Below are 20,025 nucleotides of genomic sequence, written 5' to 3'. Positions count from 1 at the left end.
TTATTTAGTAGAGCTAAACATCTCTTTATTTTCGCGATAAGCAATGAAGATGAACAAAAAGTTGAACCAAGCAACAACACCTTTGTGGGCCGAAGGCCCACCTTACCAGCCTTCCGCAGGAACTAGCTGATGAGCCGCCCGGAGGGCGGCGAACCACCACCTTACCAGCCTTCCGCAGGAACTAGCTGATGAGCCGCCCAGAGGGCGGCGAACCAGCTAGTACTGTATAAAAAAAGAGAAAAAATCATTACAAAAATGTTTTCCCCCCACAGATAGTAGTCACAACATTATATCGTGTCTACATTCAATTCACGACACGCGTACAAATTTATCAGAAACGTACCAAAATGCCTCAAATATTACATCATGACATTCAAAACCCGCGCGAGCCCGTGACGCCTCGCCCTCTCCTCTGATTGGCCGAGCGCCGACAAGGCGTCGGATGACGTCAACTGCCCGAGCAAGAGGGATCAGAGTTTGTGCTAGAAGAGAAGGGATTAAGGCAGCCAACCCACCCAGCTGCTAGCACCGTAGCATTAGCCGCTCGCCCACTTCAGCGTGTTTGACAGCACGCCTCCGTCCTCGAGTCCTCCCGCGGCCACTCCGCCAGCCAGCCCGTCCTTCCACGCCGTTTCCTTGAGTGCGCATATGAAGCCAATTGAACCCGAGTAGCAGCAGACCTTCCCGTATCCCCCCCTCTTCCACCCTCATCTTCCTCTTCCAAGCGTGACCGTGCGTGCCTTGAGCTACGTGGGCAAAACCCAAACAAACTAGCCAACGCGCCCGTCAAGTACTCGACTGTTTACAATCGGTGTCCTGTTACCTGTCATCGGACGCACAACGTGAGTACCGATGCACAACCGTGTGCTAGCTTTGTGTGCCTTCCGTGTGCTTTTTGCTTCCAGGCTGTCCGGTTTGTCATTTGTCTCCGCGTGTGTCACCCTGTCGCGTCTGTCGGAGAGGAGGAGAAAAAAACCCCGTAAATGCACACCTGATTGGAGCTAGTTGACTTTAGTAAGCCTCGCGTTGCTAGTTTGGAGCTTGCTGGCTCTTTTAAAACGTGGACGTTGCAGGCGGCAATGCGGCTGCTCAAGTCGTAGGAAGTCTTTTCGGCAACTTTTTGCCAAGCGGCTCAGCCGGTCAGCTATTGTCAGAGCTTTATCGGTAAAAGCGTTTTCAAAACGCAAACAAAAGTCGCTTGTAATGAATTTTCAAGAGTTGCATCTATGACGGTTGTTAATAAGGTTGTTGTTGCCGGGCACCGTCCTGCATACCAACGCGAACGCCGCATTTTTTTCCTTACATCATTATTTTCTCGGTACCAAGCGTATTGCTGCCACAGCAGAGAAAAAAAATATCAGGATCACGTTATAACGTAATAGTTTTTAACATGATACATTTCCCGTAATTACGAGATAAGTATAATTTACATTTTAAATGAATACATTTCACACGATAACCTGATAGGTTCAGTATAACGTTGCTAAAGTTGATAAAGTCCCCATTTTGCATGTTGAATTTGACGATATAACGTGATTAATTAAATGTTTTTAACGTGACCATTTCCACGTTGTAATGTGATTAAATTTCACGTTCTGCGATTGAAATTAAAATTTCAGTGTGAGGAAAATGTTCCCATTTTAACGTCGCTAGTTTCAAGTTTGAACGTGAATTAAAACATCACTACCACCTTATTACCTTATTTTAAATACAATTTTGTTTGTTTGTCTCAAAGCTCTAATAAGGATGGCCATTGGATATTATCATTAGCTATAAACGCTGTGCTGAGTTTGTTTTTCATTCGTCTTTGCTGTGGCCGTATTCAAATTAACATGAAATGAAATGCCCCACAATCCTACGGTGTTCCACAGGGTTCAGTTCTGTTAAAACGAGATGCGTTGCCACGTTACAACAGCGCCTACAACCAAACACTTAACATGAGTAAAAGTGCAATAGAGAGCACTGCTGATTATCTGCGTAATCGTCTCTCTGTGTTCTGTTGCCAGAGTAGTTTTGTTTGTTTAGTTGTTTGTTCGATGCTCGTCAGCGTTGTTTCGTCACCGCGAAGTGAGCACCCCCGGGGACAAAACCGACTCTGTTTACATGTAGAAACCTGCGAGAGTGCACATCGTGCTTGTTTGCTTGCCCGCCACACGTCACGCACGGCCTCACTCCGGTGTCTCTCTTTAACCTTTGAACCGTCTCTCGTGCATCTGCCGCTTCTTTTGTTGTAACAACCTTTACTCCAGTCACGCTTCATCCCCGAGCTGCGCAGCGTTTGACTGCGGTCGTGAGCGACGGGTAGAAGTTCAGATGCGTTTCAGACATTGTCGGGTGTTTTTTGTTTCAACGAGCATTCTTTCACGAGCCACCCGCCAGAAGCATGTGGAGTTGATTAAGTTTGTTGTATAACAAACCGAAATGAAATCCAGAGATGCATCTGAGAGGGAGGCCGCCGCGTACGAGTTGATAGAGTATTCGACAGGAAGTTGTCACAGAATGGTTTTACACATGAGCCGATTTTAAATGGTCTGAGTGGATGGGTCAGTCGTGTGTTTTGAATCCAAAGATGAAGGGAGATGTGTGCACTTATGGCACAGCACAGGGTTGGCATAATACACACACACACACACACACACACACACACACACGCGCCACACCCCTTCAAGGCAAGCATCCAACACACAAATACGTACAATATTTAGACCGCATAAAACAAGTTCAATTCTTTACATTCAAATTCAGGCACGACCAGTTTGTTGCCTTTATGGCCCGACGTCAAAAATCAAAATGGGAAGAGAGCATTTGATGACTGCCAGATTAAGTTTGTCTTTATTTTTATTGCCAACAATCACTGGATGGGGTTAAGGTGCGGCTTGTACCCCCTTTCCAACGCCCCCCCCCCCAAAAAAAAACAATTGGTGCTTGTTCGACGCCAGGGTCGGTGCTCCACTGGCCAAGAGCCAAGTAGGAGCTATGTCATGACGTCATCCTAAAGCGTTCAAACGCCACCGCTTCGGTCGACGTTTACCCAAGAGCACCCGTGCTATTAACTCATTCACTCCCAAAGACGTTTTTATACGTCTTTTCCGACTTGGTCCAAAATTGGCTGGTACTGAATGAGTTAATAATAATAATAACAATAATGTGCTGTTAGCGTCTGCTAGGCAACTTAGCATAGCATCGATTATAATTCATTCATTCATTCATCTTCCGAACCGCTTGATCCTCACTAGGGTCGCGGGGAGTGCTGGAGCCTATCCCAGCTGTCTTCGGGCAGTAGGCGGGGGACACCCTGAATCGGTTGCCAGCCATTCGCAGGGCACACAGAGACGAACAACCATCCAAGCTCACACTCACACCTAGGGACAATTTAGAGCGTCCAATCAGCCTGCCACGCATGTTGTTGGAATGTGGGAGGAAACCGGAGCACCCGGAGAAAACCCACGCAGGCCCGGGGAGAACATGCAAACTCCACACAGGGAGGCCGGAGCTGGAATCGAACACGGTACCTCTGCACTGTGAAGCCGACGTGCTAACCACTGGGCTACCGGCCCCCCCCCCCCCCCCCCCCAGCGTAGGTGGTGCCAGAGTCTGGCCCGGCAAATAATCGGGGGCAGCTTTCGCACCAGCTAAATGGAAAAGGAAAGAACTGGTGCTAACCTAGGAACTGGCCAGGCGCGGTGGAAAAGGGCCATGAAGGGCACCCCCCCCCCACCCCCGCCCCCCCTCAACCTGATTTGAGAAGCGGCAGCTGAGTGTACCCGCTGCCAAAACACCAATTGTGGAATTGTCGCGAGTCTGTGCACGTGCTCGCCGGTTTGTCTCTGCCAATCTCTCAGGAAGTCGGGCAGCTCGGTTGCCTGTTGGGAACTATCGTGGAAACGTGATGCCAGACAGCGTTCGTCGAAAATAGAAAGCATCATCTCGTGGCATCGAGGGGGGGTCACTCGGTTGAATCGGTTGCTTATTAAATGTGCAAAAAGGTCCTCCAAGTCTTTCCGATCTCGAACATAACCTAAAGTGTGCATTTACGTGTCACAAAAGCACTTGTTGCGTCATAACAAAACTTTGCTCCCTGTGAGGTTAATATGTCAACTGTAGATGAGGGTTAATGGTAAAGTTGTATTTTTTTTGTCCCCCCACCCCCACCCCCCCTGTTGGAATATGTTAGTTGAGTAAATGAGATATCATGGGGCGTACCATCGGGAGGTTGAGGTCCGCTTGGCATTTCGAGCCGCATTGCGCTTTGGCTTGCATGCTGTAATTTTGTTGTGTTGAGCAGTTTCTCAAATTGCGTACCGAGAAAGATTTTCAGATGACTGTCTTTGCCGGTTACAAGCGGCCGAAATGAGTTTTCTCCGCAGGGTGTCCGGGCTCTCCCTTAGAGACAAGGTGAGAAGCTCGGTCATCCGGCAGGGGCTCAGAGTCGAGCCGCTTCTCCTCCATATCGAGAGGAGCCAGATGAGGTGGCTTGGGCATCTGATTCGGATGCCTCCTGAGCGCCTCCCCGGTGAGGTGTTCCGGGCATGTCCCACCGGGAGGAGACCCCGAGGAAGACCCAGGACACGCTGGAGAGACTATGTCACCCAGCTTGCCTGGGAACGACTCGGGATCCCCCGGGGAGAGCTGGACGAAGTAGCTAGGGAGAGGGAAGTCTGGGCTTCCCTGCTAAAGATGTTGCCCCCGCGACCCGGCCCCGGATAAGCGGTCGATGATGGATGGATGGATGGATGTATATGCCTGATATATGTTGGCACCAAGTTGTTGCACATTTCTACTTTTATCGTAGAGCTGATACTTCACCTCATGTGAACTTTTGTAAGGAACATTTTGATTTGATTAGGATCATTTGTAGTTGCGGATGACTCTTCAACATTACTCAACTATGCTGATTAATGTCGACGAGTCATGAACAAATCACACAACTTTTTACTTTTAAGTGGAGTCATATTATTTTAACCTTCGTGTGTTGATTTTTCTCCTGCTGCAAGAGTCACGCGTCTCCTCTTCGAGGCTCGGCCTCCGTGTTGCGTAAGAGGCATCATTATTAAGCGAAAGGAAACAATTGGGAAGGATTTTTTTCCTTTGTACGTGTTGCCCCATCGAACCACACGAGGGCGCTGCTGACTTACCGTATGTGTGACACATAGTTGTTCCTCTGCCAGTTTGGCCCCGCGTTGCACCGAAATGATCTTTTATAACGCAGTCGTGTTATTTGCATACGCGGCTCCTCCATCTTGCGTAACTTTCCACAAACGAGGCGATGTGACAAAAGTAGAGCGGTTGAAAAGAGTCCCCACCATCTGACATTCCTCACATTCCACGCCCGATCCTCGACTTGCGTGCTGTCCCTGCAAGCCACGCCATTTAAAAACAAAAACAGAAGCAGAAAACAAGTTTATGGAGATTTTCGCCTTGACTATCATTGCTGTGTGTGTCACTGCGGGTTACGAAGATGTTCTCTGCTGCGGGGCTTGGCTGCCTGCTGTACTTCCAGCTTTGGAAGTGATCAAAGAGCATTTTTGATACGCGGCTGAGGCTTCACTTACCATCTGCGGGCAGGCTAATATCTCCCACTGTGCGAGCGTTTGATCAATTTAAATTCCGGTCGTGGATTGCAACCCTATACAAATGCTACATTCCATTTTTTTTATTTAGTCAGAGATGTTTTTTTGAATTAGGAAAATTCTGCACATGGGCATTATACAAGTGGGGGGGGGGTCCCCTCTGCACATGTTTACAACGACAGGCACCTGCACTGTGTGTGGCATCTGTTCATGAATAAATAAAACACAGCGAGAGTAGGCAGTTTTGGAAGTAGTATTGTGGAATATTTAACACTTGGCCTCCTCTGCTAACTCTTAATACAATTAAGAGACCACTGAAGAAATTGCGCGTGAAGCATTTCGAAGGAAAAAAAATGGAAACATTGAATTATCTTGAAAAAATATGGAATGATATTGAAAGATAAAGAATGACGTGAATTGATATTGAATGTACTTGGCGTTTTTTTTCTGTGTCATTGGCAATGAATGTGGACGTTTTTGTGGGGCCCGGAAATGAAAGAATGTAGAAAATAATTTTCAAGGTGAATTGAATGAGATGAAAACGGAGCATTTCTTACGGGAACGACTTTGCATCTGTTTTGTTGAATGTGGCATGGAGAATGAATTGGGATTTTTTTGTGGGAACTTTTTTTTGGGGAAAGGAAAACTTTGAATACAACACAGCGATTTTTTTTCTTTTAAATTCAGATACCTCCTGATAAATTCCAGATAAAAATATTGCCCTGCACAGCGTTTATTGTCAGAAAATAAAAAATGGTGTAATGTTCTAGTATTTATTTATTTATTTATTTATGAATTTATTTATTTTTGGGGGGTCTGTTAATTATTTTCCAGAACTATATAGCATTTCGTACATAATCAAGGAAATGATTGCATTCCACCGCTGTAAGTAATGCTGCCAATTGGCCACGCGGTGGCAGTAGCATTCCAAGATGCTTTGAAAGAGCCCAGTTTGTTTTCCCGTACCTTCATTTACTCAAGTAAACAACTGGAAGGTGCCCATTGTGTGTATTTATTCATTTTAATGTGCTTGATCGTCCCCCCGCCCTTTTTATGGCCAAAGATCTCTTTATGATTGAGTTAATAATGCATCCATTGTGTGGCAAGTAACCGCGAGTACTCGCATTGCATTTGTAGTAGTATATTATGCAACATTACTCCCCAGAATACGGATATAACGAGTACTAATATAGTTTGGTGATGATTTTATTTGTTGACGGTTTGTTGACAGTTTTGTTGTGATTTGGAGGCGAAGCGAGAGAGCTGGATGCAGCTGTACCTAATTGGACAGTGCGAAGCTGAGTAGCCACTGATTGGCTCTCACACTTCCTGCTTGTGAAACGACTACCGCATTGAAATTGCGATGGTTTATATTTTGAAATGAAGTTGGCACTGCCTCCAAAACCACAATAATCAAAAGATAAATTAAATATTCCTGTCCTGGATGTAAAGACATTTCTCATCTTGAATGGTGGATATTCAAGCGTATAAAATGTCATGTCGTGTCTTACGCAGGATGTTGCTCCACGGCGCAGTGCGAGGCGGCCTCAGCCTGCTGGCCCTGAGGAGGGCGTGTCTCCTGTGCCGCTCCGCCCACTCGACCCCGCCGACCCAGTATCGGCCAATCAAAAAAGTGATGGTGGCTAATAGAGGTGAGAATGCAAATGTGTAATTCCGATTCGAAAGCATAATGCCGCTTGCTTTGTTGATCATTCATATTCAAGCACTCGTCTGTGTGGGCGACTGCACAATCCACCTTTTATTTGTTTTCCCTCTCCTTCTGCCTCACTGAATAGCTTTATTTTCCGTTTCTGTTATTGGAGAAAGCCAGGTTACATTTAACGCATATTAGAGGTTTTCACTTCAGCGCTTGGGGAGGGGGTGGTGGGTTGGTGTAAATGTCCTGAAGGACATTTGAATATTACTGCCAATCAGTTATGCCATTTAATTAGCATGGCGCTCTTTGCAATTTAATTCTTGGGTTGAAAAATATGAAACATAAAACCTGAGACAAATTATTCAGTTAGGGCTCGAACGAGCTGCTGGAGATTGCTACTTCTTTTTCGACTTCATCCAACAATACCAAATAGGGAGAACCTCTGGAGACGGCGTGCGCATTGAAACATTCATGTCAGCCTTCCTCCCTTTCGAAGCTGTATTAAACTGCTTTAATCCATCATTGTGATTGAGATGGCTTTTGTTGTGTGACACAAGCACGCACTCACACCGTGGGGCTTTCCGTCAGTGTCTGTCCTTCACTTTGGCGTGGCACGATAGCTACACCACATTAAATCACATTCATCACACTGCAGTGCACCCTGCTGAGCTGGGCTGTTGTGTGCTTGTGTGTGTCAGAGAGAGAAAAAAATGTTTTTCAATGTCACTTCCTTTTGGGTGCTTTGTGTTGGGAGCCCATATTTGTATTATTTGAAATATGATGCCATTTCTTTCTTTAAAAAAAAATGTCTCCCTCCAGGTGAGATCGCCATCCGTGTGTTCAGAGCCTGCACTGAGCTCGGGATTCGAACGGTGGCCGTCTACTCTGAGCAGGACACTGGACAGATGCACAGGTATGCTCGCCGGTGTGATAAAGCGATAAAGCTTGCGAAATGGCACACTGCAGCACCCGGAGGGCTTCTGCAGTGGTTGAAATAATGAGGCTGGCAGCCAGACTTTTGAGCGAGCAGCTCAGCTGCCACTGCAGATTATTGATCACGACGCACCATTAGAGGAAGCCTTTCAGTGTGTCTTTGTGATGCCTTGTGAGGGGGTGCTATATTCATTCATTCATCGCTCAATCCTCACTAGGGTCGCGGGGGGTGCTGGAGCCTATCCCAGCTGTCTTGGGGCAGTAGGCGGGGGACACCCTGAATCGGTTGCCAGCCAATCACAGGGCACACAGAGACGAACAACCATTCGCACTCACACTCACACCTAGGGACAATTTAGAGCGTTCAATCAGCCTGTCGCGCGCGTTTTTGGAATGTGTGAGGAAACCGGAGCACCCGGAGAAAACCCACTCAGGCCCGGGGAGAACATGCAAACTCCACACAGGGAGGCCGGAGCTGGAATCGAACCCGGATTCGGAAAACGGATATTGACGTTACAAAACATTCAGTCCAGCATTTTTGTCCAAACATCCTCATGTCCCTCAATGCCAGTGTTTTTAATTTTTTTCCTCCTAGCATCTCTGTCTTATTGTTTTTCTTAAAGCTGAGCTATTCTGACTAAATACATATAAAATATGCCTACACAATGTATTTTTTTTCTTTTGTCTTTGTAGGCAAAAAGCAGATGAGGCCTACCTCATTGGAAAAGGGCTGCCGCCTGTCGCCGCCTACTTGGACATCCCCGACATAATCAAAGTAGCCAAGGTAAACTCTCATTACTTTGCTTAACTTTATTGATAGCGCACTTTTAAAACAAAGCTAAAAGCTATGATGGCCAGTCCCTCCCACCCCCTCCAGCCCGCCCTGACAGCACTTGGTAGCTCCTTCAGCCAGGGACTGTTACACCCGCGCTGCAAGAAGGAGAGATACCGACGCTCGTTCCTACCGACTGCTGTCAGGCTGATGAATAAAAATAACAATAATAATAATAATAATAATAATAATTAAATGATGTGAAAGACAATTGTAAATAGCACTGCGATTTATCCATTTTGTGTTTATATTGCAGTTAATTGAAAGATGTTTGTTGTTTTTTTTTTTTCTTCTTTCTTCTTTCTACCTACATTCTTGCTGCTGGAGGCTGTAAATTTCCCCAGTGTGGGACAAATAAAGGATATCTTATCTTAAAGTCCATGGGAATGGGCGTAGGCGGTGCAGTGGGGTGGGGCCTGTAATCGGATATGCTCCCTCTTACATGTTCCCATTAAGAGGTGAGCAAGCAGCATTTTGATCCAAATGGAGAGTCGGATTGGCTTACTCCAACACACACACACACACACACACACACACACACACACACATACACACACACATCGCTAGATTGCAAGTTAAAATGTTTAGGAAGTTCATTCATTCATTCATTCATTCATCTTCCGTACCGCTTGATCCTCACTAGGGTCGCGGGGGATGCTGGAGCCCATCCCAGCCGTCTTCGGGCAGTAGGCGGGGGACACCCTGAATCGGTTGCCAGCCAATCGCAGGGCACACATAGACGAACAACCATCCACGCTAGGGACAATTTAGAGTGTTCAATCAGCCTGCCACGCATGTTTTTGGAATGTGGGAGGAAACCGGAGCACCCGGAGAAAACCCACACAGGCCCGGGGAGAACATGCAAACTCCACACAGGGAGGCCGGAGCTGGAATCGAACCCGGTACCTCTGCACTGTGAAGCCGACGTGGTAACCACTGGGCTACCGGGCCGCCGTGTTTAGGAAGTTAACAACTCTAAATGAAGTACATAAGCAGTCTTTTTTTTTTATTCTTTTTTAAAAATCAACGTTCATTTGGCTTTTTTTAGCCTAAATCTTGCCCATAAGACCAAAACATTCATTTAGTGAGTTTGTTGAATGTAAAACAGATTCACTCATTGCTAGTTTGTGTGCTAAAAAAATACATAGGAAGAATACCATGGAAAAAAAAAAGCTTATTAAATTGCAATCGCAATATTGAGGAAATTAAAAAAAAATCGCAGTTTGATTATTTTTCAAAATATTTCAGCACTAAGCAACTGGTGTAGATGACTGTACTACGATCGTTTATGGATTTCTACTATCAGCCGTTGAATCTGCTGAGAGCTCATGTCAGTTGTCTCTCAATCCGGCATTTTGTTCCCCAACCTCTCATTGTAGTCGAGGCATAAAAATGTCTGAAAAGAAGGCTCTTTTATCAACATTTCCATAAACTTGACATTTAATATGTGTGAGTGTGAGTACATGTCATATAGCAGCCACCACCTCCCTAGGCCCCCTTTGTCAGCCACATCGACCAATTATCTTGTCACTTTTGTTCTTTTCGTCTTTCCCTTAATACGCTCTTTAGCACGTATGCAGCCACGCTTGTAAAAAGCTAAAATATAATGCTCTCCTCTTTGGAGCTTATTTGCCACTTCCACATGCCACCGGACTGCTCCCTTGCGTGACGTTATTGTCAAATACTGTGTGGAACGGTGTGTCTCTCTCACCTGCCTCTTTGTGTCTATGGGTGTCCAGACTTCCCTTAGCAACAGGATCGTCCGTGATTAAAGTCAGCCTTGCACTTAGGAGCAGATGGTACACGCTGGTGTGTGTGTGCGTGCGTGCATGTGCGTGTGTGTCTGACCTTGTCATCTCATCAGACGTGTCTACATGCTCCCAGATGACGAACTTTGATAACATGAGAATGAAAGTGTGTCCAGCTCCAGTCTCCTTTCGTGTCACCTGACGTGTCAATTGCATAAACTGAGGGGCCCAACTTAAGATAAGATATCCTTTATTCGTCCCATGCTGGGGAAATTTACAGCCTCCAGCAGCAAGAATGTATGTAGAAAGGAGAAAGAGAAAAAAAACAACAAACATCTTTCAATTAAATACAATATGAACACAATGGATAAATCTCAGTACTATTTACAATTTTCCTTCACATAATTTAATTATTATTATTCATTCATTCATTCAGTCATCTTCCGTACCGCTTGATCCTCACTAGGGTCGCGGGGGGTGCTGGAGCCCATCCCAGCCGTCTCCGGGCAGTAGGCGGGGGACACCCTGAATCGGTTGCCAGCCAATCGCAGGGCACACAGAAACAAACAACCATTCGCACTCACACTCACACCTAGGGACAATTTAGAGTGTTCAATCAGCCTGCCACGCATGTTTTTGGAATGTGGGAGGAAACCGGAGCACCCGGAGAAAACCCACGCAGGCCCGGGGAGAACATGCAAACTCCACACAGGGAGGCCGGAGCTGGAATCGAACCCGGTACCTCTGCACTGTGAAGCCGACGTGCTAACCACTGGACTACCAGGCCGCCCTATTATTATTATTATTATTGTTGTTATTTTTATTCAGCAGCCTGACAGCAGTCGGTAGGAACGAGCGTCGGTATCTCTCCTTCTTCCAGCGCGGGTGTAACAGTCTCTGGCTGAAGGAGCTACCAAGTGCTGTCAGGGCGGGCTGGAGGGGGTGGGAGGGACTGGCCATCGTAGCTTTTAGCTTAGTTAGCATCTTTCTGTTGCCCACCTCCTCCAGAGTGTCAAGGGAGCAACCCAGGACAGAACTGGCCTTCCTGACCAGTCTCTTTCTGTCCCGGGCTGAGATGCTGCCTGACCAGCAGACAATGCTTGACTTGGTTTCCCGTGTTCATTTCAATCCAATCACCTTGGCTAAACTCGCGGGCCTCATTTACAGTGACGAGAAAAAAAAAAAAAAAAAAAAAGCAAGAGGCAGAAACAGTACATTGGCAACAACTATGATGTGACGAATTTCAAAATACAAAGAGGGGGATGTTAAAATGGCTAAGGCCGAGGAGGGGAGGCAATTTTGTAGATCTTTGCAGGTAATTTCTGGACACAGGGGCTCCAACGCAATAGCAGGTGAGCCTAAATTGGTATAAAAGAAGGCTGTTTACCTTTGAAATTGCCTGTGCATCTCGTCTCAAATGGAAAGTGCGGGTTAAGCTAGCCAACTGATACAGAAAGCAATGATTCGCCGTGTAGCTAGCGCCAGAGATGAACCCAAGTGCTGATTGGTAAACAGTCTAAAGATCGAAGGGGGAGGAACAGAGACATGTCTGTGGACTACGTCGCTGTCGTCCAGAACAGATAAAAACTCAGCTTCAACCATCCTCTCTTAATAAAACGGTGGAAAGTGTTTCTAAACAAGAAACCAAGTACTCTCTCTCTCTCTCTCGCTCTCTCTCTCTGATGGAACCATTAGATGCAGCGATAACAGCATCAAGGTTAGGGGCTGTAGCCTTGGGAAACAACATAGACGGTACATTTCCTTTTTGCACAAGCTGGGAGATAAGCAAGGGTTTCTTGAAAATGATTAAAAGGAAGTTGGCGTTTTTATCACCGCTGGTGGAACAGCATCCGCTATCTAAGTATAAAATAGTGTCACGAGCATTAAAATGGTGACTGTTACTTTCTGGAGCCACAATATTGTTACTCATTCATTCATCTTCCGAGCCGCTTGATCCTCACCAGGGTCGCGGGGGGGGGCTGGAGCCTATCCCAGCTGTCTTCGGGCAGTAGGCGGGGGACACCCTGAATCGGTTGCCAGCCAATCGCAGGGCACACAGAAACGAACAACCATTCGCACTCACACTCACACCTAGGGACAATTTAGAGCAGGCATGTCCAAAGTCCGGCCCGCGGGCCAAATCCGGCCCGCGGTCGAATTTCATCCGGCCCTCGGCCCCCGTCATAAAATCAGTGCCGTCTGGCCCGCAGGTTGGGCGCAATGGAACACGTGTTGCATTGACTGAGGTCTCGTAGACTGGTGAGTGATGTTTCATAGAGTACTGCTTCCCTCTAGTGGCTAAATGAGTAATAGCATTCACTAAATGAGTAATAGCATTTAGACACTAGAGGGCGTCACTCACGAGTTAACAAGACATCACTCCGTGTTTATATTGACTGATATGTCATATTTCAAATTCCTGTTTCAAATGAACCAAAAGAAATTCTTAAGATTGTTGAAATTAAAATAAAAATGGAAATGTGAAACAGACTGGCTTACTAAAATTTGTTGAACAATATTGTTGTTCAATGTAAAAAATGTCAGCCAAGGTCGGCCCCCCGACATTTTACCACATAAAATCTGGCCCCCTTGGCAAAAAGTTTGGACACCCCTGATTTAGAGTGTTCAATCAGCCTGCCACGCATGTTTTTGGAATGTGGGAGGAAACCGGAGCACCCGGAGAAAACCCACGCAGGCCCGGGGAGAACATGCAAACTCCACACAGGGAGGCCGGAGCTGGAATCGAACCCGGCACCTCTGCACTGTGAAGCCGACATGCTAACCACTGGACTACCGGGCCGCCCCAATATTGTTACTATGAAGCGTAAAAAAAAGCACCGGACCTAGAATTGACCCCTGAGGAACACTGTGCGTTCACGGCTAAAGGGTCCGACCGGACACTCTCTTGTCATCCTTTGTCAACAGCGGGTCTTTCTCTCCATAGGACAACGACGTGGATGCCATCCACCCGGGCTACGGGTTCCTGTCAGAGCGCTCGGACTTTGCTCAGGCCTGCGCCGACGCGGATGTGATGTTTGTCGGGCCGACTCCGGAAACGGTCCGCAAGATGGGAGACAAAGTGGAGGCCCGCACTCTCGCAATCAGCGCCGGTATGTAGACAAAGGGAGCGTGACCGACGGACTCTTGATAACGGAAGTCCGTATGGATGCTGGACTTGTTTCTACGTAACACGTCGCTCGCGCTTGTCAAGGTGTACCCGTAGTCCCGGGAACAGACTCCCCCATCAGCAGTCTGCAGGAGGCCCACGCCTTCGCCCAGAGCTACGGCTTCCCCATCATCTTCAAAGCGGCCTACGGAGGCGGCGGCCGAGGCATGCGGGTGGTCCGAGAGTACGAGGTGAGCCCTTCCGATCCGCTTCCGGACAAACTTGCGCTTTATATTCATGACATTTCTGTTTTGTGGCGAATTGCGAGGGATATGATGACCGACCGCGTTTATATATCCGCAGCTGCCACTCACCTCCTGCTAGCCGGTCCGCCGTCTGAAATTGCCTCAAGCGTGCATGGCAGCTAAAACATTGAGAGCAATTTTCTGTGTGCCGGGGGTCCTATTACCAGAATGTATTGTAACACTTTTCACATGTGTGGAACGTCTGCCTTATTTCCCACACAAGTAATGTTTACCGCAAAAACAACTCTGGCAATGTCCAAATGTAAATCTCCAGCGATGATTGACACATCCACTTCCCTCTGCTGATGCTGGCCTGTCTTCCTCTTTGCCCTCCCCCCTGCCAGCATCTCCTCAAGTTGCAGCCATTTCCTTTTGCATCTTATGAAAACTAATCGAGTTTTCCTTCACCCTTGTGGATGGAGCAAGGCACATTTTCGCATAATGACGCATTGTTCCTTTGCTGCAAGTGGGACAAATGCGGCTTCTTTCCTCAACCCCGCATCGCTTTCATGTCCTTCTGGCGTGCGGCTGTCTCTGAATGTTCAAATGACCTTCCGCAGGCACATCAACGCCCTCGCGCTTTCGCTGCACACAATTTTCACCGAGAGCGTGCAACCAGCTTTTTATGTTTCCAATGTGGTTTTTTTTTTCTTCATCCCGTTTCTCAAATTTGGCCATAAGATAAGATCAGATAAGAAAACCTTTATTAGTCTCACAATGGAGAAATTCCCAATTCACAGCAACAAAGTTATGAAAGTAAGAAGTAGAACAACAAAATAAAGGAGCTGCTGGAAAGGCAGCCACTCTCGCGGCGCCATTTTGAAGTCAAAATAACAAAAATAACACAAGACAACACATAGGAAACAGACAGTCGTTCAATCTTCACCAATTTTCTGCATACACTTTGTTGTCTGAAGCAGTTCTAGATGAAAGAGGAGAGGATCAAAGTGTCCTTTCTCCAGTGGATCAGAGACGTCATGCTGAAAAATGTGCACACGTCTGCTACAAGCAAAGTTTTGAAAGCAAACACGAAGCTGTAGCGTCCATTGACGAAAAGAGATTAGTTCACTTCTCCTGTCCCACGTAATCCGCTTCAAACTCCAAGCCGCGACTCCCAGCTCCAAATCCGCATCGGCACTCCGCGCCAACGCTCCTTTCTTCTCATCGTCGGCTCCTCAAGACCTCCATCCATCCAGCCGCAGACCGTTCAACAGCACCGATCTCTCCGCTGAACAAAGCGGGGCTGTGAAAAATTACAGGCGCAAGACAAGCGCCCCGGGACTGTCCAGCAACGACAGTCAAATGGCGCCGACATTCCTCCAGTCAAAAACAGTGCTGGTATACCCATGCTGCCGAGAAGGCGCAACCACCAAGCACAGAGTCTCCTCCTTGATGAATGTCGTGGCCAAAAAATGCTGAAAAAAGGTCCACATCAAGTCCACACGACGTAAAAACAAACACAAAGTGACAAAAGAAACACAAAAACAACAAAAAAAGCAAGGCTCATGAGAGCACTTGCTGACGGCTGCCTACTCGGGCGCCATCTTGACTTCAAATGGACTTCATGTCCAGCTTTCTTTTTCCATCCAATAAAAACATCACTTCCTTTTTGGTTGCGATCACTGAAAATGACAAAACGGTAACTGTTTTAACAGTCACGGCGAGAAAGTCCAACACCAACACACTGTGCAGAAATCCTTTGAAATGCTGCGTACGGTCTCTGCAGTGGCGTCTTGAGACACGAGTAACCCAACTCAGAGATTTTTCGACAGACGGGTCACCATTTTTGCTTTGGCTTGCGAACCACAAGTGGAGACGGATAATAATTACGCACACAGGGATGGGTTCTTTATCATCTACAAAGAATGACTGATATTTCTGCAGGCGACAGAGGAGCTGCCATGTCTCCACGTGTTGAATCTGCATGTCTGTATTGTTCTTTGGAGGCACCTCAGGGCTCTAGACCGAGACCAATTTGGGTTCTCAAACACACCCAAATTTCTCAGTGTTATGCCTTAAAAAAATAATAAAAAAGTTGTACCAGTGCAACCAGCCTTTCGAGCGACAGGGGGGGAAGGTATTAGTGAGTGTCTGCGCCAAAGGTTTAATGTTTGCTCAAGTCAGATTTTTGTCACCTGGGTTCTGTTCTACTACTATTATTATTATTGTTTAATTTACCTCAGACATTTAATTTATGGTTTCACATTTTCTTGATGTAACAGGTTATTTGTTTTTGCAAATGGTTTACTCGATTAAACGTGCTCTATCATAGCAGCAGCATAAAAACAATATTATCGTTGATTATTATTGATTATTGATTTTTGATATATAGTATTGATTATTATTGTGACAGGCTTAGGTGAGTTTAGGTTTTGAGTGGAAATACGGTAGCTGCGGCAAATCTACTTGCGGGTGTTATTTTATTAATTTAGAAAGTTAAAAATGGCTTGCTCCCTTTGCTGATGCAATATTAATGTTTGAACAAAGATGCTGTTTTTTTATGGTCTCCTGAAAAGCCAGCATTTTGGAAGGTACGAGGATTGTGCCCGACGCCAGCGATTATGCAATATATGCAGCATCCATACACACCCAAAGTGCAACGCCGATACAAACTCCTCTCGAAAGATGTTGCCTTCACCCCCAATACGCCGCTTCTCGATTGCATTGCTCTTGTGCGAAGAAACAAAAACAAAAACGCATTGTTGTTCACTTTTCGTGCCATCTGATGTTTTAGAACCTTTTCAAAAATTGGCCTTTGACCTTTGTGACTGTTGAGTCTCAGGAGCTCGTCATGTGAAGACTGCAGCTTTTCAAAAGCAACAACTTGACTTCTCGAAATATATATCATATATCATATCATCTTCCGTACCGCTTGATCCTCACTAGGGTCGTAGACTGGTGAGTGATGTTTCATAGAGTACTGCTTCCCTCTAGTGGCTAAATGAGTAATAGCATTCACTAAATGAGTAATAGCATTTAGACACTAGAGGGCATCACTCACGAGTTAACAAGACATCACTCCGTGTTTATATTGACTGATATGTCATATTTCAAATTCCTGTTTCAAATGAACCAAAAGAAATTCTTAAGATTGTTGAAATTAAAATAAAAAGGGAAATGTGAAACAGACTGGCTTACTAAAATTTGTTGAACAATATTGTTGTTCAATGTGAAGAATGTCGGCCCCCCCGACATTTTACCACATAAAATCTGGCCCCCTTGGCAAAAAGTTTGGACACCCCTGATTTAGAGTGTTCAATCAGCCTGCCACGCATGTTTTTGGAATGTGGGAGGAAACCGGAGCACCCGGAGAAAACCCACGCAGGCCCGGGGAGAACATGCAAACTCCACACAGGGAGGCCGGAGCTGGAATCGAACCCGGTACCTCTGCGCTGTGAAGCCGACGTGCTAACCACTGGACTACCGGGCCGCCCTACTTCTCGAAATAAATAAGTAAACAAAAATTAAAGGGCCGACAAAATCCAGTTTCTCCACATCATAGAGTCCATTATGGGCCCAAGAAGTTCTCTTGTTCATTGGCTCAAAGTTTGGGCCCCGATGATGCACGACGCAGCCTTGAGCACTCGCTCGATTTGCCTCTCTTTGAGGCGACTCGAGTATCCTCCTTTGAGGCAGGAAAAGTGTGTCACCCCCCCTACCCCCTTTTTCTTGCCCCCCGACGCAGGGGGCAACACCATGGGCCAGCAATTTGTCGCAGACTGACAACGCAGATTGAGTCATGCCCTTGACTTGCCCTCGTGCCTCGTGTGTGTGTGGCGTTGTCTCCCCATGGCTTCTTTGCAACAAATTCTGCGCCGGCAGAAGAAAAGACAAAAAAAAAAAAAGGCACGGGACAAACTGTACCATGTGGTTTTGACAAATTGTGTGAGATCTCAGTGAGGTTTTTGAACTCAAAACGGTAGCCAACAGCCGCCGAGGTGCACAAGTTGAAGTTTTGATTGCAAAAAAAGTGTGGAGAAATGTACGTGGCGGACTTTGTTTTGCCTCCTTTACCGATTGTTTATGGATTTTTGTGTTCTATTTGTCAGGAACTGGAGGAGAATTACCAGCGGGCCTACTCGGAAGCGCTGACTGCTTTCGGCAATGGCGCTCTGTTTGTGGAGAAGTTTATTGAAAAACCAAGACATATTGAAGTGCAGATCCTCGGTAAGTGCGCTCGGTTGCCACGGTTACCTGACTGATGACTTGAAAAAGTCACTTTGATTTCTTGATTTGTGATATTCAACAGATTGCCGATAATGCCAACAAACATAAAATGTGACAGTTTTTTGATTTATCACTGTGGTATTGAAAAACATTTTCTTTTTAACTAATTCAGTACCAGCCAATTCTAGACCTCATTTTTTTGTATTTTTTTTTTTAACCCAAAATCTTGGAAAAATTGAAAAAAAAAAAAAAAAGGATCTGGGGTTGAACGTGTGGAGTGTGAAAAGACGTCTTTGGGAGTGAAGGAGTTTTAATTACAAAGACAACCATTGTCAACTGTTTAAAATGTATTTATTTATTAAGGCAGTTTTTTTTTGCCTTCATATATTTCGCTGTTCATGTTGTCATGGCAACCTTCACATTTATCCTGTACATTGTTTAAAAATATAATGACATTTTATGGACCTCAAGTGGTCACACACCCTTGTGGGTCTTTCTGTTGATGCTCGAATGTTCCGCAATATATATTTTTTTTAAATTTGAGAAAAGAAAATCACTTGCGCCAATGACTGTGTCACGTTGTGCACGAAGCGATAGGATAATTGCTTCGTGCACAACAAAAATAAGGAAGTGGATCCCCGAAATGCAGACACCAAACAAGGTCTCCGTAGCAAAAGGGTTTAATATACAAAAATTCGCACCGACAAAGTAGTAACATAAAGTGCTGGTCAAAACAAGGACCAGAGGGCACAAAAAACGAATAACAAAAAGCGCTTGCACAAAAGGCAAGGGGGGAAAATAAGAATCGCGAAGGCAAACAAAAAACAATGTACCCGCTACACGCAAGCGAGAGCCAAATCACAAACTAAGAATCATACTTACAAAATACTGAGCACCGAGAGTTCAAAAAGCAAAACACGACGAGGTCTGTAGCAAAAGCAGTCAATGAGCAAGGAAGTAGCAAGGCGAAATTCAATACTCCAGCGACAGAGGGCTCCTTAAATACATTCATTCATTCATTCATCTTCCGTACCGCTTGATCCTCACTAGGGTCGCGGGGGGTGCTGGAGCCTATCCCAGCTGTCTTCGGGCAGTAGGCGGGGGGACACCCTGAATCGGTTGCCAGCCAATCGCAGGGCACACAGAAACGAGCAACCATTCGCACTCACACTCACACCTAGGGACAATTTAGAGTGTTCAATCAGCCTGCCATGCATATTTTTGGAATGTGGGAGGATACCGGAGCACCCGGAGAAAACCCACGCAGGCCCGGGGAGAACATGCAAACTCCACACTGGGAGGCCGGAGCTGGAATCGAACCCGGTACCTCTGCACTGTGAAGCCGAAGTGCTAACCACTGGACTACCGGGCCGCCCTCCTTAAATACAGAGTGAGACTAATCATAGATTGGCAGCAGGTGTGCACAGAAGTCCGCAAATGCCACCTGCTGGCCAGACTGAAACATAACCGTGACAGACTGTTGAAGCTACATAATGCTTTGTCGACAGCACAAACTTTCTTCAGCTGAGACAAACTCCCCCCCAAAAAATAGTGAGTTTTTTTCCAGCTTGTGAATGTGAATCTATCAGCTTTCTCCATTGTTATTTTCCCATGTGGTCAAAAACATGACGCGGTGCACGCGTGACCTGATTGAAAAATGTCTGATTCGTGTTCCTGTGTTGTCAAATGTCACTCACTGCTGCCCTC

General features: G+C 46.2%; 1 protein-coding gene across 1 annotated transcript in view; it reads left to right on the top strand.

The window, feature by feature from the left end:
• The first annotated feature begins 454 nt into the window (after positions 1-454).
• The window catches only part of LOC127598522 (pyruvate carboxylase, mitochondrial-like), a 177,716-nt gene continuing 158,145 nt past the window's right edge, over positions 455-20,025 (top strand). The window contains exons 1-7 of the mRNA XM_052062377.1: positions 455-842; positions 7,086-7,222; positions 8,047-8,140; positions 8,854-8,944; positions 13,685-13,850; positions 13,952-14,097; positions 18,201-18,318. Of these exons, the coding sequence (XP_051918337.1) occupies positions 7,087-7,222; positions 8,047-8,140; positions 8,854-8,944; positions 13,685-13,850; positions 13,952-14,097; positions 18,201-18,318 (751 nt within the window). The 5' untranslated portion in view covers positions 455-842; position 7,086. The remainder of the gene's footprint in view (positions 843-7,085; positions 7,223-8,046; positions 8,141-8,853; positions 8,945-13,684; positions 13,851-13,951; positions 14,098-18,200; positions 18,319-20,025) is intronic.

Source organism: Hippocampus zosterae, chromosome 1, assembly GCF_025434085.1.
Source record: "Hippocampus zosterae strain Florida chromosome 1, ASM2543408v3, whole genome shotgun sequence".
Lineage (NCBI taxonomy): Eukaryota > Metazoa > Chordata > Actinopteri > Syngnathiformes > Syngnathidae > Hippocampus > Hippocampus zosterae.
This window is presented reverse-complemented; position numbering and strand designations above follow the sequence as displayed.